Source organism: Nuphar pumila, chromosome 5 (assembly GCF_984573655.1).
Source record: "Nuphar pumila chromosome 5, dmNupPumi1.hap1.1, whole genome shotgun sequence".
In the NCBI taxonomy this organism is placed as follows: Eukaryota; Viridiplantae; Streptophyta; class Magnoliopsida; order Nymphaeales; family Nymphaeaceae; genus Nuphar; species Nuphar pumila.
In genome coordinates this window covers 111,131,643-111,148,539 of record NC_143253.1, presented here as the reverse complement: position 1 = coordinate 111,148,539, position 16,897 = coordinate 111,131,643, and the positions used below count along the sequence as shown (strand labels likewise).

The 16,897-nt window shown below is 38.0% G+C and overlaps 1 protein-coding gene across 3 annotated transcripts in view; it reads right to left on the bottom strand.

Annotated features, from left to right (window-relative positions):
- Positions 1-344: 344 nt before the first annotated feature.
- The window catches only part of LOC149838117 (CLP protease regulatory subunit CLPX1, mitochondrial-like), an 88,780-nt gene continuing 72,227 nt past the window's right edge, over positions 345-16,897 (bottom strand). For 2 of the 3 annotated variants that reach the window (XM_090006388.1, XM_090006387.1), the window contains 8 exons: positions 4,383-4,439; positions 2,856-2,926; positions 2,672-2,771; positions 2,431-2,535; positions 1,817-1,879; positions 1,545-1,667; positions 1,095-1,277; positions 345-564 (listed from right to left, as the gene is read on the bottom strand). In XM_090006388.1, coding sequence (XP_089862514.1) covers positions 490-564; positions 1,095-1,277; positions 1,545-1,667; positions 1,817-1,879; positions 2,431-2,535; positions 2,672-2,771; positions 2,856-2,926; positions 4,383-4,439 — 777 coding nt within the window. In that variant the 3' untranslated portion in view covers positions 345-489. The remainder of the gene's footprint in view (positions 565-1,094; positions 1,278-1,544; positions 1,668-1,816; positions 1,880-2,430; positions 2,536-2,671; positions 2,772-2,855; positions 2,927-4,382; positions 4,440-16,897) is intronic. The other variant, XM_090006389.1, reaches the window with a different exon arrangement.

Here is a 16,897-nt window from a genome sequence, read left to right as displayed (position 1 = left end):
GTAAGACTTTGTTTTTGGAAAACTATATAAAAAAGGGCAAACAAATTTTTAGTGACATTGTCAGAAAACATAGCAAAGATGTCGATTTAGAAAAGGTAATGAAGCATCTAATTTTCCCTCCCGACCCTGAGGTTCGTGACATTGATTGCATTAAATGATGAACGTTAAAGCACTATCACAAATTCCCATTGAAGGCAAACCCTTGACTACCCTTTTTTTTCATTCACAGAGTAGCATATAACTCACGAATTGTGATTCATCATTCGCTGAAGCGCTACTACTCTTCCACTATAATGCAATTGAGTATAAAATTATAAATAAATTCATATGCATATACTGAAGCAAGAAAGAATAAGGAACTCGTCAGCTTTGTGGAAGTATCTTAAATTAGCATATTACATTTTGCACCGATGAGACGGCTTCATTACAAAGACAATTACATCACATTACGTGCAATTTTCCCATTTGTACATTGGATGTATGGTATAATTACATGTTCATCACTCTGGTAGAGTGCTCTGTTTCAACTTCCCCTTCAACCTCCGTTACCTCACCAGAAGCCTGCTACAAGGTCACAACAGCAGAGCATCAGATAAAAATCTACTTTCAGATTTACCAAAATTTAAAATGTAGACCTGATAATAACTTGGACAGAAGTCAGCCAAGGACATCTCCAAACTCAAACCACTTGAAGTCACTGGCACCAACTTTGGTATGGCGACCAGGTAGGGAGCAACATGTGAAGTATAAATTCAACAGTTGAACATTTCAGACAAAAAAAAAAGAGCCAGTCTATCGGCGTCCCACTCCTGTACAGACAATTAAAGGTTCTTGGATGTAGGTATTCTCATGTTCAAGGTTTGCCATGAGTTAAGGCGAAAAAATGTGTTATCAAATTTACCACATATTTCAAGTGGTTGCACAGGAAAGCATCACCTATTGATGCTGGTACTAACCTCTCTATATAAGCTTAACCCACTCCAGTTATTCGACAAATTGTAGCATCAATCTCTGATTTAATACCAATCTTGAACTCACTAAATAAGATTATCCAATCTTAGACAAATTGTAGCAAAAAAGGGAAGTACACATACCACAGAATCCTTCTGTTCCTGTTCCTGTTCCTGTTTCTGTTTCTGTTGGGCTACGTAATGCTCCAATGCCCCATCCCCACGCAGAATTTTAGCACCACATCCTGGAGAATCCCCTGATCCAACAGCCTCCTCATCAACTACCACAGCGTCGACTCTGTCATCTCCTGTTTTCACATCTGGAATCTGAGGAAATAAATCAACATCTTAGGCACTGTGGATGCTATGAGCTGAATTGAAGTAGAAACATAATTTTAATTTATTGCTCAGTACTTTAGATGCAACACAGGGAATAGACAAAATCCTTTCTGCTTTATAATAAAGCTGTGGCTAGGCATGAAATAAATCAATCTTTGCTACTACAATGTACAGAAGTTCTAAATGAGCTTCTGACATGAACAATGGCACCGATAGTGCTCTTAAACGGAAAATCACCAACACAAGCATCCAGACCTCATACATAGCTTCAGTCAAAAGGTTCTCCAATATAGATCGCAAACCTCGAGCACCAGTATTTTTGGCCAATGCTTTCTTTGCAATAAGCCTAAGGGCTTCATCTGTGAAATGTAGCTTAACCTGAAAATTAATGCAACATAAACTCATTACTTATTTAAAGAACATGGAGTTATCAGAATTAATGATGAGCACAAAATTTAACATGAAACAAGAAAAAACATTCTACAGCAATGTCTTGACCAAAAGTTCAGTATAATAGAAGCACTTACGTCATTCATGCTAAACATTTTCTTGTATTGCTTCCCAAGAGCATTCCGTGGCTCCGTAAGAACCTAAAGCAGAGGACAACAATACTGGCCTGTATTAGTTTCACTTACGAACTGTAACACCATAATAGAGCTAAGGTCCAGCGAGCCCCATGTAATATGAACAGCAAAACATATCATGTTGTCATGTCCATACAAATAACAGGACTATGTTTTTGGCTGTTACAGACCTTTTTGATGAGAGAGAGAGAGAGATAAACAGCGAATGACGATGCTAGAAAGGTGGCCGGGAGTCATCCCATACAGAGATTAGCATAAATAAGCAAATATTTCAGTCTCTTACAAAAATACCAAATAGAGAGTACAATCCAATTTTGGAAGTATCAATGAAGCAATCTATGATAATACTCAGAGAATGTCAAACTGTATTATCATAATATATATAAAATATCAAACTGCTTTTGATAAGGGAGTTAACAAGAAAAAAAATACAATCTATTTCAGATATATAAATCAATAACTAGGTTTAACTGGGAATAAAAGATTTCAATACTAAAATAAATGATTAAGTAATAAAGAATCAATGGAGAAACAGAAAAATCAATTGAAGGATCTACCTGAACAAGTTGGTCCAAATTTAGAGCTGACAAACTAACAATAATTGGAAAACGCCCAACAAATTCTGGTATTAGACCATATGTGATAAGATCACCACTTTCAACCTGAATATAGTAATTGCATTCTTCAGAGTGATTTCAAAAATTTGGATCAAACCAGAATGCAAAGGACTAAGTGATCACTCAATGAGCTAGCAATTTAAGTTGGCAGCTTCGGCAGCAAATTATTTATATTTCATACCGATTCTAACAAAGATGAAGTCACTGCAGCATTTGTGAGCCCACCAGTCCTCATGTTTGCACGCACTGGTGCTCCAAACCCAATGGAAGAATCTTGCCGTCTGAGAGGGAGTGAAGGAGACTAAGGTCAAATGCAAGAACTACATTGGAACAAGGTAAGATATATCAAGATGCTACACACTCACCTTTCTGAAATGGTTTTTTCCAAGTCAACAAAAGCGCCACCACATATGAAGAGAATATCCTTTGTATCTATCTGTAATGAAATGCAAATTGATAAGCTAAAAAGAAGGTAAAAATAAGGTTCACATGGTGAATCTGGTGGCGAAACTGTAGGACTAGTCTGTTTAAAAACTATACCAACAGCATTCTACAAATGTCTGCAAATGTTTCAACTATGTCTCAACTTTAAACATATGAAACACCAATTATAAAAGTCAAAAACAATAAATGCAAATTTTTTAGAAACAAGCATGAAAATAACAGATCAACCTAATGTTTTCTCAGCAGCATATTGAACTGTCATGTACACTCTTCACGGTAACATTCATAACTATTAACAGAACAAAGCACAGCCTCATCACAAGAATACCTGTATCATTAACAGGACTGTAGATGAACCCTTGATTTGTTGGAAGGCAGTTATAAATTATGATCAGATCATCCAAATGAAGAGAATGACCAACCATCTCTTCATTTGTGAAAGCACCTTCAAGCTTAGGGAATTATTCAGTTTATGGGCATGTTTGCTTGGCTCCTTGTGAGAATCAGTCTCTCACATTTGTGAGGGAATCATTCTCACAAGCCCCTTTTTCATCACGTCTTTGCAAACATGAGAAAATGGGGTTGCGAGAGAATGAACTAAGGGCACGTTTTCTTTGGTCACAGGTGGGATGAGCCATCACACTTGAGAAAGTTGGTCACATGATCAGTCTTGTGACCAATTTTCTCCAGTTTCGAGGGAGGAACATTATCAAGTGAGCATCACGATTACAACTTGCACTTTCTCATGTTTTTTAAAACTTGAGAAAGTGATTGTGCTTTGCATGAGTTGTGAGCCATTGATTTCTCACAATCATGGGAATTAGGTCTTATGGCATACTAAATATAGGTAAACCTACTAACATAGTAAATAAACTATGTTAAACACATCTGCATGGTTAGATTCAACATTGGATGGCTACACCTATGCAAAGAAAAGGGTGCACCACCGTAAGGTATCATGGTTCAGAACCACAATAGACTTGTGATCTCTCTCTCTCTCTCTCTCTCTATATATATATATATATATATATATATATATATATATAGAGAGAGAGAGAGAGAGAGAGGTAAGTGCATAATGATAAATCTATTTCTAACTCAAGATGTGTCAATGGGTTAAGAGAATGCATTCCATTGCCCAAATTTAGGTTCCTTTTGAAAATTTACCTTTATTTAACAGTCAATTTTTTCGTTCCACCAAAAGATACACAATAGTGCAAAGAAGCCAAACCAACAAATGGTACCAAACATTCATAACAACAAACGTTCCATCTAAAGCACAGCCATGAGAAAAGCAGATCAACAGAAGATGAATACAAGCTGCTAATGGGTTATAGTATGCAATATAAAACTCAGAAACAGTAAAAATCTAATGATGAGGTGTTCAAACTTTTACTGGAGCTGCTCCTATTTGACACTAAGAACGCTTGACTTGATACAGAGCATACCTGAATGTTGTCACCACGAGGATGTTTCCGAGCCCCTTTTTCAGGAACATTCACAACCTGGTGAACCATAGGTTAAGAGAGTTTAAAAATGTAGTTTTGCATATCAAAGTTATCGTGCTCTCATATTTTCAAGTCATCAATAACATATACATATACAAATGGCTACGGAAAGTTTCACAAAGCTACCTGCTGGTGGTTGCATGCCCAACAATGGCAATTTAGGTTTCCTCATTGTTATTGCACTTCAAAGATGTCATACAAGAAAATATTTGACATTGACAATGAAATGTTACACGAACACCATGAACTCAAAGATATCACTTAAATCATGTACATTGGCAAATAGTGCAGCAATAAATTTACCAGGCAAATACATAGAAATGATCTGAATAGAAGACAGCCACCATTACAGTTGATACAGAAGTCAGTAAGCAAGTTCAAAGGGAGGAGTAAATCAGTAGGCTTACCCAGTTGGCATAATTTTCTATCTTACCTCTCTCAACCCACTCAAGTTACTATTTTTTCACGATGGTTTTGATTCTACTTGAATGCTAAAAAGTTAATCTTCCTCCTTTTTATCCAAATTTATTACAACACACACAAAAGTTAAATAGAAATTAAAAGATTAATACTGAAACATTTATATTAGATAATAAGCATAAACTTCAATTATTTTATCATTGTTTTTAAATGGCTAAAAGCCCATCATCAACCAACCCTGTGGCACTAGCTATTATCAATTTATTATAGCAGGAGGATTTTAAGAGATGGTGAACAATTGGGTAATTTATATGGCACAACTAGAAGAGGGTTGTGTGAGGCAGGAAAGATTAGTAAAAGGCATACGTCCAATTTGAAGATTTACCAAGACCACAATCCATTAGCTCTCCTTGAAAAGGAAGTATAATCACCTTGTTACAACCTCACTCTACTCACTAGCCCCACCTTTGGCATTCCCTTTCTTGCAGTCAAGATAACAACTGCAGGCATGACCACCTCTTATAGTGTGACCAGAGGCCTACACAAGGCCCAGGAACAAATTCATCATCGTATGACCAACTAGAGATTACTAGCAAATCCGGCTTCCTACATGTGAGTTTACATTTCCCAAGTCACTGTTTACTTCTTTCAGCCTGCATAAAACCTTTGAAAGATTCCGACGAAAATCCAATTGTTGAAACATATCAAAGCCATCTTTCATGTTCTTCTGTTTAATCACAACCTTTTACTTGCCTCACTATTTTTTACTTGATTACTATCAGTAGAATTAATGATATTAATATTAAAGTCTTCATCGGCATAAACATCAGTATAAATTATTACATGTATCACTTTTCTTGATCGAGTCCTATGATCATCTGTCAGTTCTTCCTACTCCTGCTTCTCTTCAAAATTAAAATCAGCAGCCAGTTTGTATAACCATAAGGTTCATTTTGTTGAAGTACAAAACTAATTGAGGTAATAAGTGATAACTCAAGCATGAAAAAGGTCTAGGGATATCAAGATCCTAAGTTAGTGCACCTTAGGTGATTGGCTATTACAATAACATGTTAATATTCTAACATATTAATACATAGACAAGTAGTAGACACCCATGCTTCCCATAAAGTCATCCATCCTGGTACTACCATGAGCCAAGCATGCTTAACTTCGGAGATTTGATGGAACCTGGTGCATCAGTGCTGGTATGGTCATGCACAAATTTTTTTCTGACATGATAATACAATATTAGCAAAGTATATGCTCACCCATTGTACAATTAGCTAATAGAATAACAAATTAGTATTTAAATAGCATATTTAGATAAAACAAATGGTTACATAAAAAAAATGTATATATATATATATATATATATATATATATATATATCCAAATCTTATTATTTTGAAACCATCATTTGTAAGACTGACCTACCGGTGGACAAGGGCCCAGGTATCATCAGGCTTTCAAGTACCTGGCCCAGTTTGGATGGGGCTCAATGGCCATTTAAGGACCCAACCCAATTAAAGTTAGGCCGAGCCTGACCAATAACTTATCAGGTCAGGCTCGAGCATCAAGGTTGGCTCGAGTCAGGACCTTATATATCCAACTTCATTTACATTAAGAAAACATATGGGGATTTACCTCCTTCCTTTACACGATCTATGGGTGGCTTTCTTCGGCATGACCCGATCAGACTAATTAAAGTTAGTCCAACCGATCTGACTTAACAAATGCCCATTTCGGTGAGTCTTGGTCAGACTTTTCAAACCCAAGCCCGAATAATTTCAGGCCCAGCCCAACCTGGTTATTCTCAGCAATCATAAGTTCTTGTGATCTATCAGGCACCAACAAGTAACAAATTAGGCTGGGCTGGCCTGATGTCCAGCCCTACTCCTACCAATGTTGCATCCAATTTCCATATCTATATCCATTAGCGCTGGTAAACGAGACGAACGAACCGAACAAAGCTTGTTCTGGTTCGGCTCATTTACCACTGGACCCAGCTCGAACTCGGGTCTAGGCAAGCCGAGCCTGAGCCAGGCGAGCTGAACCTGAGCTGGCTCGTCCAGAAAGAAATCCCACTTGGAAAGGTGCTGACAGCACTGGTTTTGAACCTCGAACCTTCTCTAACACAACCGTACATACCGACCACCAAACCAAATGCACTTTTCTTGACATGTTTCCCATATATATTATCTTTATTAGAGCCTAGATGAGCTGAACCGAGACAAACACCTATTGTTCATTCTTGGCTCATCTACACTATACGAGCTGCTTGCAGCTCGTCTCACCAAGCTCATTTTATGAACATGAATGAGCTTTGGGTGAGCAAACCCGAGTCGAGCTGCAAGCTGCTTGGTTCGTTTCCCAGCCCTAATATCTATATGATAATAGCTACTTACTTTAACCGCTTTCAGTAATTACAATCTGCAGTGGCACTTGATAAAGAGAAAGTGCCTATGTTTTATCAAGAAGCAAGTCATCGTCCACGATGGGTGGAGGCCATGAATGAAGAGATATCAGCAATTCATGAGTGTATCGCTTGGAAAATTGTTCTCAGACTGCCAAAAGATGATGTAGTGGGATGCCAATGGATATATATATAATCAAATACAAAGTAGATAGGATCATAAAAATATATAAGGCAAGATCGATCACAAAGGAGTACACACAGAAACATGGTATGGATTTCAATGAGGACTTTAGTCCAGTTATTCCTGTAGAGACCATAAGTGGTTCTTCCAATGGCAACCTCACATAAATGAAAACAATATCCACTTGACACTAAAAAATGTGTTCATGCATGGTATTTGCATGAGGAGATGTACATGAAGCATCCTCATAGGTATCCCGAGGATGATGGGTATACCACAATCCTTCATCTAAAGAAAACTATAAATGACCTTAAACAGGCTTCACAAGTGTGATGTGAGACTTTCAATGCAGTCATGTGCTCTCTTAGTTTTGCTTGTGATTACTCATTATTCATAAATCATGGCACTCAAGGTATCACTATAAGTCTTGTTCATGTGGATGATATTGACCTCACAGGAGATAACGATCTAAACATAAAGACTTACAAAAAAATTCAAATCTCAAGTTTCACATAAAAAATTTGGGTGGTTAAGGTACTTTTTAAAGGCACGGGTTGATCAAACCAAGGATTGCTAACGTTGACGCAACATAAATACACCATGGATCTGCTAGAAAAAAATAGAATTGTAACAACCCCAACTCATACTCGTGAAAAAGTAGCAATTTTTTTTTAAACAAGTGCAGAAACATTCCCAGAAACTAGGGTCTTACAGTTAAAACACAACCACCATCACAAGGGATCTTATACTCATATTTCATACCAAACCAATCCAAACTTTATTTATTCAATTGCATATAGTTTGAGACATAAGTAAATAAAAGTAAAGAAAGTAAAAAGAGAGTCACGCCGTCCCAAAAACTGTCATGCAGTCGTGTAGTCCTCTCGTGACTCTTCTCAAAAGCAAGTCCTCCCCACTAGGCATCTGAGGCTGCAAAGAAACACAAAAATTAGGGTGTCAGAATCCAAAGAATCCTGTGTACGAATCCCTCTAATAAAATAAACAAGAAAAAAGAATATAAATAAGATTCATGCAATATTTTAGAGGGATGCAGTTATGACAACTTCATAATTTAAATAATCATTTTAAGCAGTAGGGATCAATTGCAAAACAAGAGAGAACAATTATCATCAATAGGGAATATCAATTATGCAACAGAGACAAGTATCATGCATTAGAGAACAATTATTAAACAACAGGGACCACAATTTAAGCAATACAAACATTTAACATGCATTAGGGAACAAACATCATGCATTCATCAATATATCACAATTAAGAGAACAAGTAAATATACATGATCTAATGCATAACAGAAATATGCATGATTTCAGTGTAATGCATGAATAATTTATTATCTTTAATCAAATTCTCTTTCATATGATGTCACTAAGGATGCACACACATTTAAGTTCCACTTTTTATTATTACCATTGTCCGCGGATACTCAAACTGGTAAGAATTTCCGAGGTCAAGTAGGGTTTCTAGGGTAACTTAGCACACAAGTTGTATCTTATTATTGGGTTCCAAACTTAGCCCTCGACCGATATCAGGAAACAGCACAATCCATCGAAACATTAGAAATCAACATCTAATGTCGGGACACCAAGGACATCAGCATCCACAAGTGTCACTTTCTTGGTATACCATAACAACAACTATGTCTACACACCACTCCCAGGCAAAGTGGCGGATTCTCCCTAAAATCGTGGTCAGGAAAAGAACCTCAATATCGGGTTCAGGGGCAACAACAACGTATACGGAGTTTTAGTATCTTTACGATTCCTCAAAACCGCTAAGCTTAAGATTACATTTCCGCAAAAGAAACATCAAGGAAACGTAAATTACACTATTCTCTTTATTTATCTTGTTATTAATATCAACTTCTATTACTTGCAATTCATCCCGCAAAATTAATAGCATAAGCTCACATATCTACATGCGCAGCTCTTCACGGCCTACCACCCGTGGCAACAATAGAACAGTGCAATTAGAACCATAATGTCAATGTGATTTTTGCAATGCATGAACAAGTAAAGTAAGGAGCACACCGGCTCAAGGCTTCCACAACCCATGATGATCCATTTGATCATCTATGCATTCATATGCAAAAGTCACAAGGAACAAGCCAATGCATTCATTTCATATTACATGTTTTTCAACGCACAATCATGCATGTCAATTCATGGATGTGCATGAAACAACAATATTCAAATGCATGTATTCACTTTTCGAATGCATGTGTTCACATGCTCATGCCCAATACATACTTTCATCCATGAAGCAATTCAAGTATACATGAGAACCCATGCATGCTTTTATTCATGAATCAATTCAATTAAACATGTAAACATTCATGTCATTAACTACATGCAAGCACTTGTCAATTTTATGTATGCATATGCATAGAAAACAACTACACATTACTATTACAGACATACATCCCATGACAAGCATAAGTATGCAAGAAATATCATTCTTTTGCATGCGTAAAACCACGTCTAATGCCAATAGCCAGATCTCAAAATTTACAGGCATAACTGAAAATTTATGCTAAGTTGACCCTCACTTATGCATAAATTGAGCATGCAGCCATATAGGAGACATGTAAGTATTTAGCACATTTAACTCAAATAATCTGTTTCAAAAGAATATGCCTTTTTTTCTTTCTTGATCATATTGCATGTCATCCATAGTCTTTCAAAGTTCCATGTTTAGATGTTCCTATTCTTCTCGTGTCATTATCACTACAATATTGGTCATATTAGTATTGCCTTGCCAATGTTATCCTAAAGTCAGCAACTGCAGTCACTCCTTGGGTTGCATTGCCAAGTCACTCCTTGGGTTGCATTGCCAAGTCACTCCTTAAGTCGCATAGCCAACTTAGTTGGCTGCGCTGGCTTAGAATAGATTTTTTTTTTCCTTTTTCTTTGTATGACAGTCCATGTGACTGCCCGATTTTATTCGTTTTTTGTTTCAATTTCTGATTTATAACTTTTTTTTTTCAAAATCTCGAGGCACATGGCCCAGCCGACTGCAGTCAGCTGGGGCTGTGCCCTTCTCACTGTTGTGGTTGGGTCAGAAATTCTGCCCAGCTGAACCAGTCGGCTGGGGCCCAATCAAGGTCGACTGCCAACTGTGGATCGGCTGGTCCTGTTATATATATATTTTTTAAACGTATGGTCAGTCCAGCCGACACAATCAACTGGGCTGTGACAGTCTATGAGACTGTCAAACAGCCCACTTATATATATATATATATATATATATATATATATATATATATATATATATATATTTGTTCAATACTCTGCCCAACCAACACGCAGTTGGCTGGGGCCAAACAGACTTGATTGCCCAGCCGACTGTGGTTCGGCTGGGCCCTGCAATATAAGATTTTTTTTTTGCTCACATTCTGCCCAGTCGACAGTCGGCTGGGTCTAGACTATGCCAAATTCAGTCCAGCCAAGTGGCTGGCCTGGCAGCCTGCACCAGCCCAGTCGAGTGGCTGGGCCTGGCAGGACCTAGGTCTGTCCCTGCCGAGCCAGCCAAAACCCAGAATATAAAATTTAAACGAAGTCTGTCAAATATGCATGCATGTGCAGGTTTTAAAACTTAGGTATTCATGTGTTTGCCCATTCAAATTCACTCATGCATGCATTAGCAGATTCACCGTCAAGAAACATACTTATGCTGATTTTGCATTCAAGATTTTACATGGATCTAAAAGAACAAACTTAACATGGAACATGCAACAATATAAGTTGTTCAAACATGAGTAATAACTTATGTCACACGGACTCGGCTAAGGAGGTGCCGCACCCGAGTCGACACGCCCCGACACGGGTGCGGACTCGGGTGCAGCTTCGGACTCTGCCCGGACTTGGTCAACGCCGAGTCGGACTCGGTCAACGAGTCCAGGCCGAGTCCGTCCACATTTTGGACTCGGTCAACTTTGACCGAGTCCAAAAATGTCCCTAAAAAACCAATTTTTTATATTTTTTATTTAAAAAAATATATATAAAAAGAGTAACAGTGCTGCAGTCACAGACTGTGCACAGTCTGTGCAGTGTGCACAGTCTGTGACTGTGTGACTGTGCACAGTCTGTGACTATGTGACTGTGCACAGTCACACAGACTGTGCTGTGGCATTTTAAAAATAAAATAAAATTATATATATATATATATATATATAATTATATATATATATATTTTTTTTTTGCCGAGTCCCCGTGTCCAAAAATTTTAAAATTGTGCCGCACCCGTGTCGCACCCGCACCCGCACCCATGTGACATAGGTAATAACCAAGAACAAAATTTATGTTTTATCAAACAATAAGCATACACAGAAATTTTTCTAACGACATGTAGATCGCATTATATATATATAGCCATGTATTAAACATGTGCAGATCTGGTCCAGATCTAATGTTCTAAGGTTTTGAAAAAGAAATATATATATATATATATATGTTAAATTATATACCTAATCATTCAATGTAATATATATATTTTATATATATAAAGTAATACATATACATATATTAATATATATGTATATGTATCTACTTATTATATATATAAAATATATATTTCTGTTTTGTTTAGCCGTAGGGGTAGATTAATCTTTTCCTCCATTTTACGCACATTCAATTTATGAATGTGATTGTAATTTATTTTCGTTTTTCTTTTTCCTTTATTTTTATTTTCTTTTATGTAAAGTACCAAAAGGTACCTTGGGGGGCCCACTAACATAGACGTTGGGCCCTCTCCAACGGTCACATTTGTGACCGTTGGAGGGGCTCCAACGTCTATGAGTGGAGCCCCTCTTGTGTTGTTATAAATAGGGGTTTCACCCCTTTGTATTTTTTATGGCTTTGAGTCAAAGCCCAAGTTCTCAATAAATCGATTCCATTGTTTTTATGCCTTTGTGCATTTGTGAGTTATTTGTGGGTTGTGCTTTTTGTGCACAAGTGTTCTAAAGTGTTCTTATTGTGCTTTCGTGGTGGGTTTAATATCAAGAATATTAAGGTCTTGATATTAGTATCTTATTGGAGATACTTTCACATGGTATCAGAGCCTCGTTGGAAGAAAGAGGATCGTGCATCTCGTCTCTTGTGAAGCACCTCGAAAAACGTGCCCTCAAGCTAGTGAAGTTTTTGAGTGAAGCATTTACTTCGGGCAATATTTTAGAAGCAACTTTTGTCAAGAAAAGGTTGAAAATCCGTTAAGGTACGCATTATTTTTCATCTTCTCTTATCTCTAATGGGTGAAAAAGACTCCCATTTCTCCCTTGGGTTTAAACTTAGTGGTTCGAACTACCATGTTTGGGCCGGCAATATGGAAGCCCATATCAAAGGGAAAGGCCTTTGGGGTTACGTTCAAGGCTCCATATCGGAACCCGAACACAAGCTTTCTATTATAGAGAAAGGGGAAATTAAAATTCTAGAAGGAGAAGATAGACAAAAGGCCTTAGAAGAATATTCCAAAAGGCATGATGAGTGGGAAATGAAGAACTTCAAAATATTGTCTTGGATTTTTTCGTCCGTTGAAACCAAGATCAATGCCAACATCATTAAATTTAAAAGGGCCTCCGAAGCTTGGTTGTACCTTGAAAAAATGTATACTTTAAGGGACTTGTCTCACAAATAGGGATGGCAGTGGACCGGGGGAAAGCGGGGCCCCGCCTCGCCCCGTTTGGACCGGGGATGAAGGGTATGAAACGGGGATGGAGGCGGGGGTGGAGGATAAAATCCATCCCCGCCGCGGAGGCGGGGCGGGGGTGGACGTGCACTTTTTTCCGCCCTGCCCCGTCCCCGCCACGATCCCCGCCTAATCCCCGCCCCAACCCCGCCCCGACCACTTTTCCCCGCAATATCCCCGCCCCGCCTCATCCTCGTTTGGACCGGGGATGAAGGGTATGAAACGGGGATGGAGGCGGGGGTGGAGGATAAAATCCATCCCCGCCGCGGAGGCGGGGCGGGGGTGGAGGATAAAATTTTGAGGCGGGGCGGGGGTGGAAACCTTGTCCCCCGCCCCGCCCCGCCCCGCCCCGCCCCGCCCCACTGCCATCCCTACTCACAAATACTATCTCCAAAAGAAAGCCTTGACTCTTCAACAAAATGATTTATCTATTCGGAAATATTTTGCCGAATTGTCATCTATTTGGGACGAGCTTGCCATGCTCGAACCAAAATGGAGCGGAGAAGCTATTGAATTAAGGCACAAACAACTAGAGGAAGATCGATTTTTCAACTTCCTAAATGGTCTTAGACCCGAATTTGAGCAAATTCGGTCCTCTCTTCTATCGGCTTTTACCTCACCATCTATTGAAGATGTCATCACCAAGCTAAGTGGTGAGGAAACACGTATGGGGATTAGTAAAAATAGCCCAAGCATCCTTGCTACACCTTCTCAAAGTGACTATGAAGTGGTTAATGTCGTGTCAAGACCCGAAAATAATTTGAAGACCTACAAACCGCCCCATTTCAAAAATCAAGGGCAAAATGATCGGTATGGCAAGAGAGATTATAGCAAATTAACTTGCCATTTTTGTAAAGAACCGAGACATATCAAACTCAATTGTCCCAAATGGAAGAAATTTCTTGCCGCGACTTTAGCATCCCAATCGGAGGAACGACCTTCAACCTCAAATGAATCTCTTTCGCTTCATCAAATTATGGATGCTCTTCAACCCCTTCTCAAAGGAGGCATTTCTGGAGCCGCTATGTCATCCTCTTCCTCTCTTGGTAAGACATCTTGGTTACTTGATTCTGGTGCTTCGTTTCATATGACTCCAAGCCATTGTTTTCTTTCTGATTATTCTAAAAATTGTCTTCCATCTTTTGTCTCAACGGCGGATGGAACCCCTCTTGAAATTAAAGGAATGGGCAATTTTGAAAAACAAGACTTCTTTATCCCAAAAAATCGTCTTATACCAAAACTAAACTTAAATTTACTTTCTGTTTCTCAACTCTCGAACTGTGGTTGCGATATAAAATTCTCTTCTAATAAATGTTGGATACAGGATCACCAGTCCAGGAAATTGATTGGGGAAGGCTCTAGGAGAGGAGACCTCTACTATGTTGATTTTCTTAAAATTCCCAAGAATCAATTTTGTAATGTTGCTCAAAACAAAGATATTCATGTATGGCATAAGAGATTGGGTCATCCCAACATTGTTAAAATCTCTTATTTGACTTTTATTAAGCATCTTTGTAATGAAAATTTTGTTTGTAATGAATGTATTCTTGGAAAAATGAGAAGTCTTCCTTTTCCTCAAAGATCCATGTTTACAACAAAACCTTTTGAAATTGTTCACTCCGATGTATGGGGTCCGGCTCCGGTGATATCCAAGGGAGGTTTCTCTTACTATGTTATCTTTGTGGACGATTTCACTAGGTTTAGTTGGATATTTTTTCTTAAACATAAACATGAAGTTTTTTCAACATTTAAAACATTTCATATGATGGTTTTAAATCAATTCAATGGAAATTTAAAAAATTTTAGAACCGATTCGGGTGGTGAATATCTTTCCAATGAATTCAAAAGCTATCTTGAAAACTATGGAATTCTCCATCAAAAGTCTTGTCCCAAAACCCCCCAACAAAATGGGTTGGCTGAACGAAAACATAGGCACATTATTGAAACCACACAAACTTTGCTCATTTCCCAAAATATTCCGAAAAAACTTTGGGCGGAGGCCGCTCTTACTTCTGTCTATCTCATAAATAGACTTCCATCTAAAAACTTGAACAAGATTTCCCCATTTGAAAAATTATATGAAAAAAAACCTGATTATAGCAGGTTAAGGGTTTTTGGATGTAAATGTTTTGTTCTTACTGATAAAAATGACAAACTCTCTCCTAAGCCATTCCTTGTGCCTTTCTTGGTTATTCTGAAACTCATAAAGGTTTTCGCTGTTATGATGTTAAGAATGATAAACTATATGTTTCCAGAAATGTAAGCTTCTTGGAAAATGTTAGTGGTTTCGAAAAACTTGAAACCAATGACGAGAATATTGACTATTCTTTTCTGTTTGATTTATTAACTGAAGATGATGATACTAGTGATGATGAATCTAATCAAAATGATGAAACTCATTCTGATCAACACATCAATGAAGAACCACATAGAGATCCTATAACTTACTCTCATAGAGATAGGAGTACTTTTAGAAGTGCCCTCGAAAGATATGATAGTGAGTCTATCCCTCCAAGTGAAGGAAATCTTCGTAGGACCGAAAGATCAAGAAGACCTCCTTCTAGGTTCATCTCATATGAGTCTTTTTCACCAAAATTTAGAGTCTGTCTAAGCGTCATTCACTCATACATAGAACCTAGGGATTTCGAGGAAGCACGAAAATACCCAGAATGGATAGTTGCTATGAATAATGAACTTGAAGCCCTAAAGAAAGAAAAGACCTGGGAGTTTCAAGACCTTCCTAAAGACAAGAAAGCAATAGGGTGTAGATGGGTATTTAAAGTCAAAACTAAGAGTGATGGGTCTCTTGAGAGATATAAGGCCCGCTTAGTTGCAAAAGGATATGGTCAAAAATATGGGATTGATTATGAGGAGACTTTTGCCCCCGTTGCTAGAATGGTCATCGCCCGATGTCTTATAACTGTTGCTTCTATCAATAAATGGAACATCTATCAGATGGATGTTAAGAATGCGTTTTTAAACGGAGATTTAAACGAAGAAGTATATATGGATGCTCCTCCTGGAATGGAATATCCTAAAGGAAAAGTGCTTCGTCTTCGGAAAGCACTTTATGGTTTAAAACAAGCTCCCAAGGCTTGGTATGATAGGTTTAACTCCATAATGTTAGAAAATGATTTCTCATCCTGCTTTACTGATACTGCTTTGTTTGTTAGAAAATCTAATGCAGGGATTGTCATTCTACTACTTTATGTGGATGACATGCTTATAACTGAGAGCGACTCTAAAGGGATTAAAAGCATAAAATCCATTTTAAAGGAACTTAGGCTTCTTAACTTATTTTTTGGGTATTGAGGTAGCTTACTCTCATAGAGGATATTTTCTATCTCAAACTAAGCTTGCATCTGAGATTATTGACAGGTCAGGTATTACAGATGATAAAGTTTGTGAAACTCCTGCTATAGTAGGAGCTAAAATGAAGATTGATGATGGTGTTCCTCTCTCCGATCCAACTCCCTACAGGCAACTAGTAGGATCGTTGATGTACCTAAGCATCACCAGACCAGATATCTCACATGCGGTGCATACGGCAAGTCAATTTCAGTATGCACCAACTTCTGTTCACATGGGTGCTATCTTACGTGTCGTAAGATATCTAAAGCACACTATTAATAAGGGAGTTTTTTTGTCTTCTTCTTCTTAATTAAGATTAATTGCTTATACTGACTCTGATTGGGGAGGTGACCCAAATAACCGTCACTCCACCACTGGTTTTTG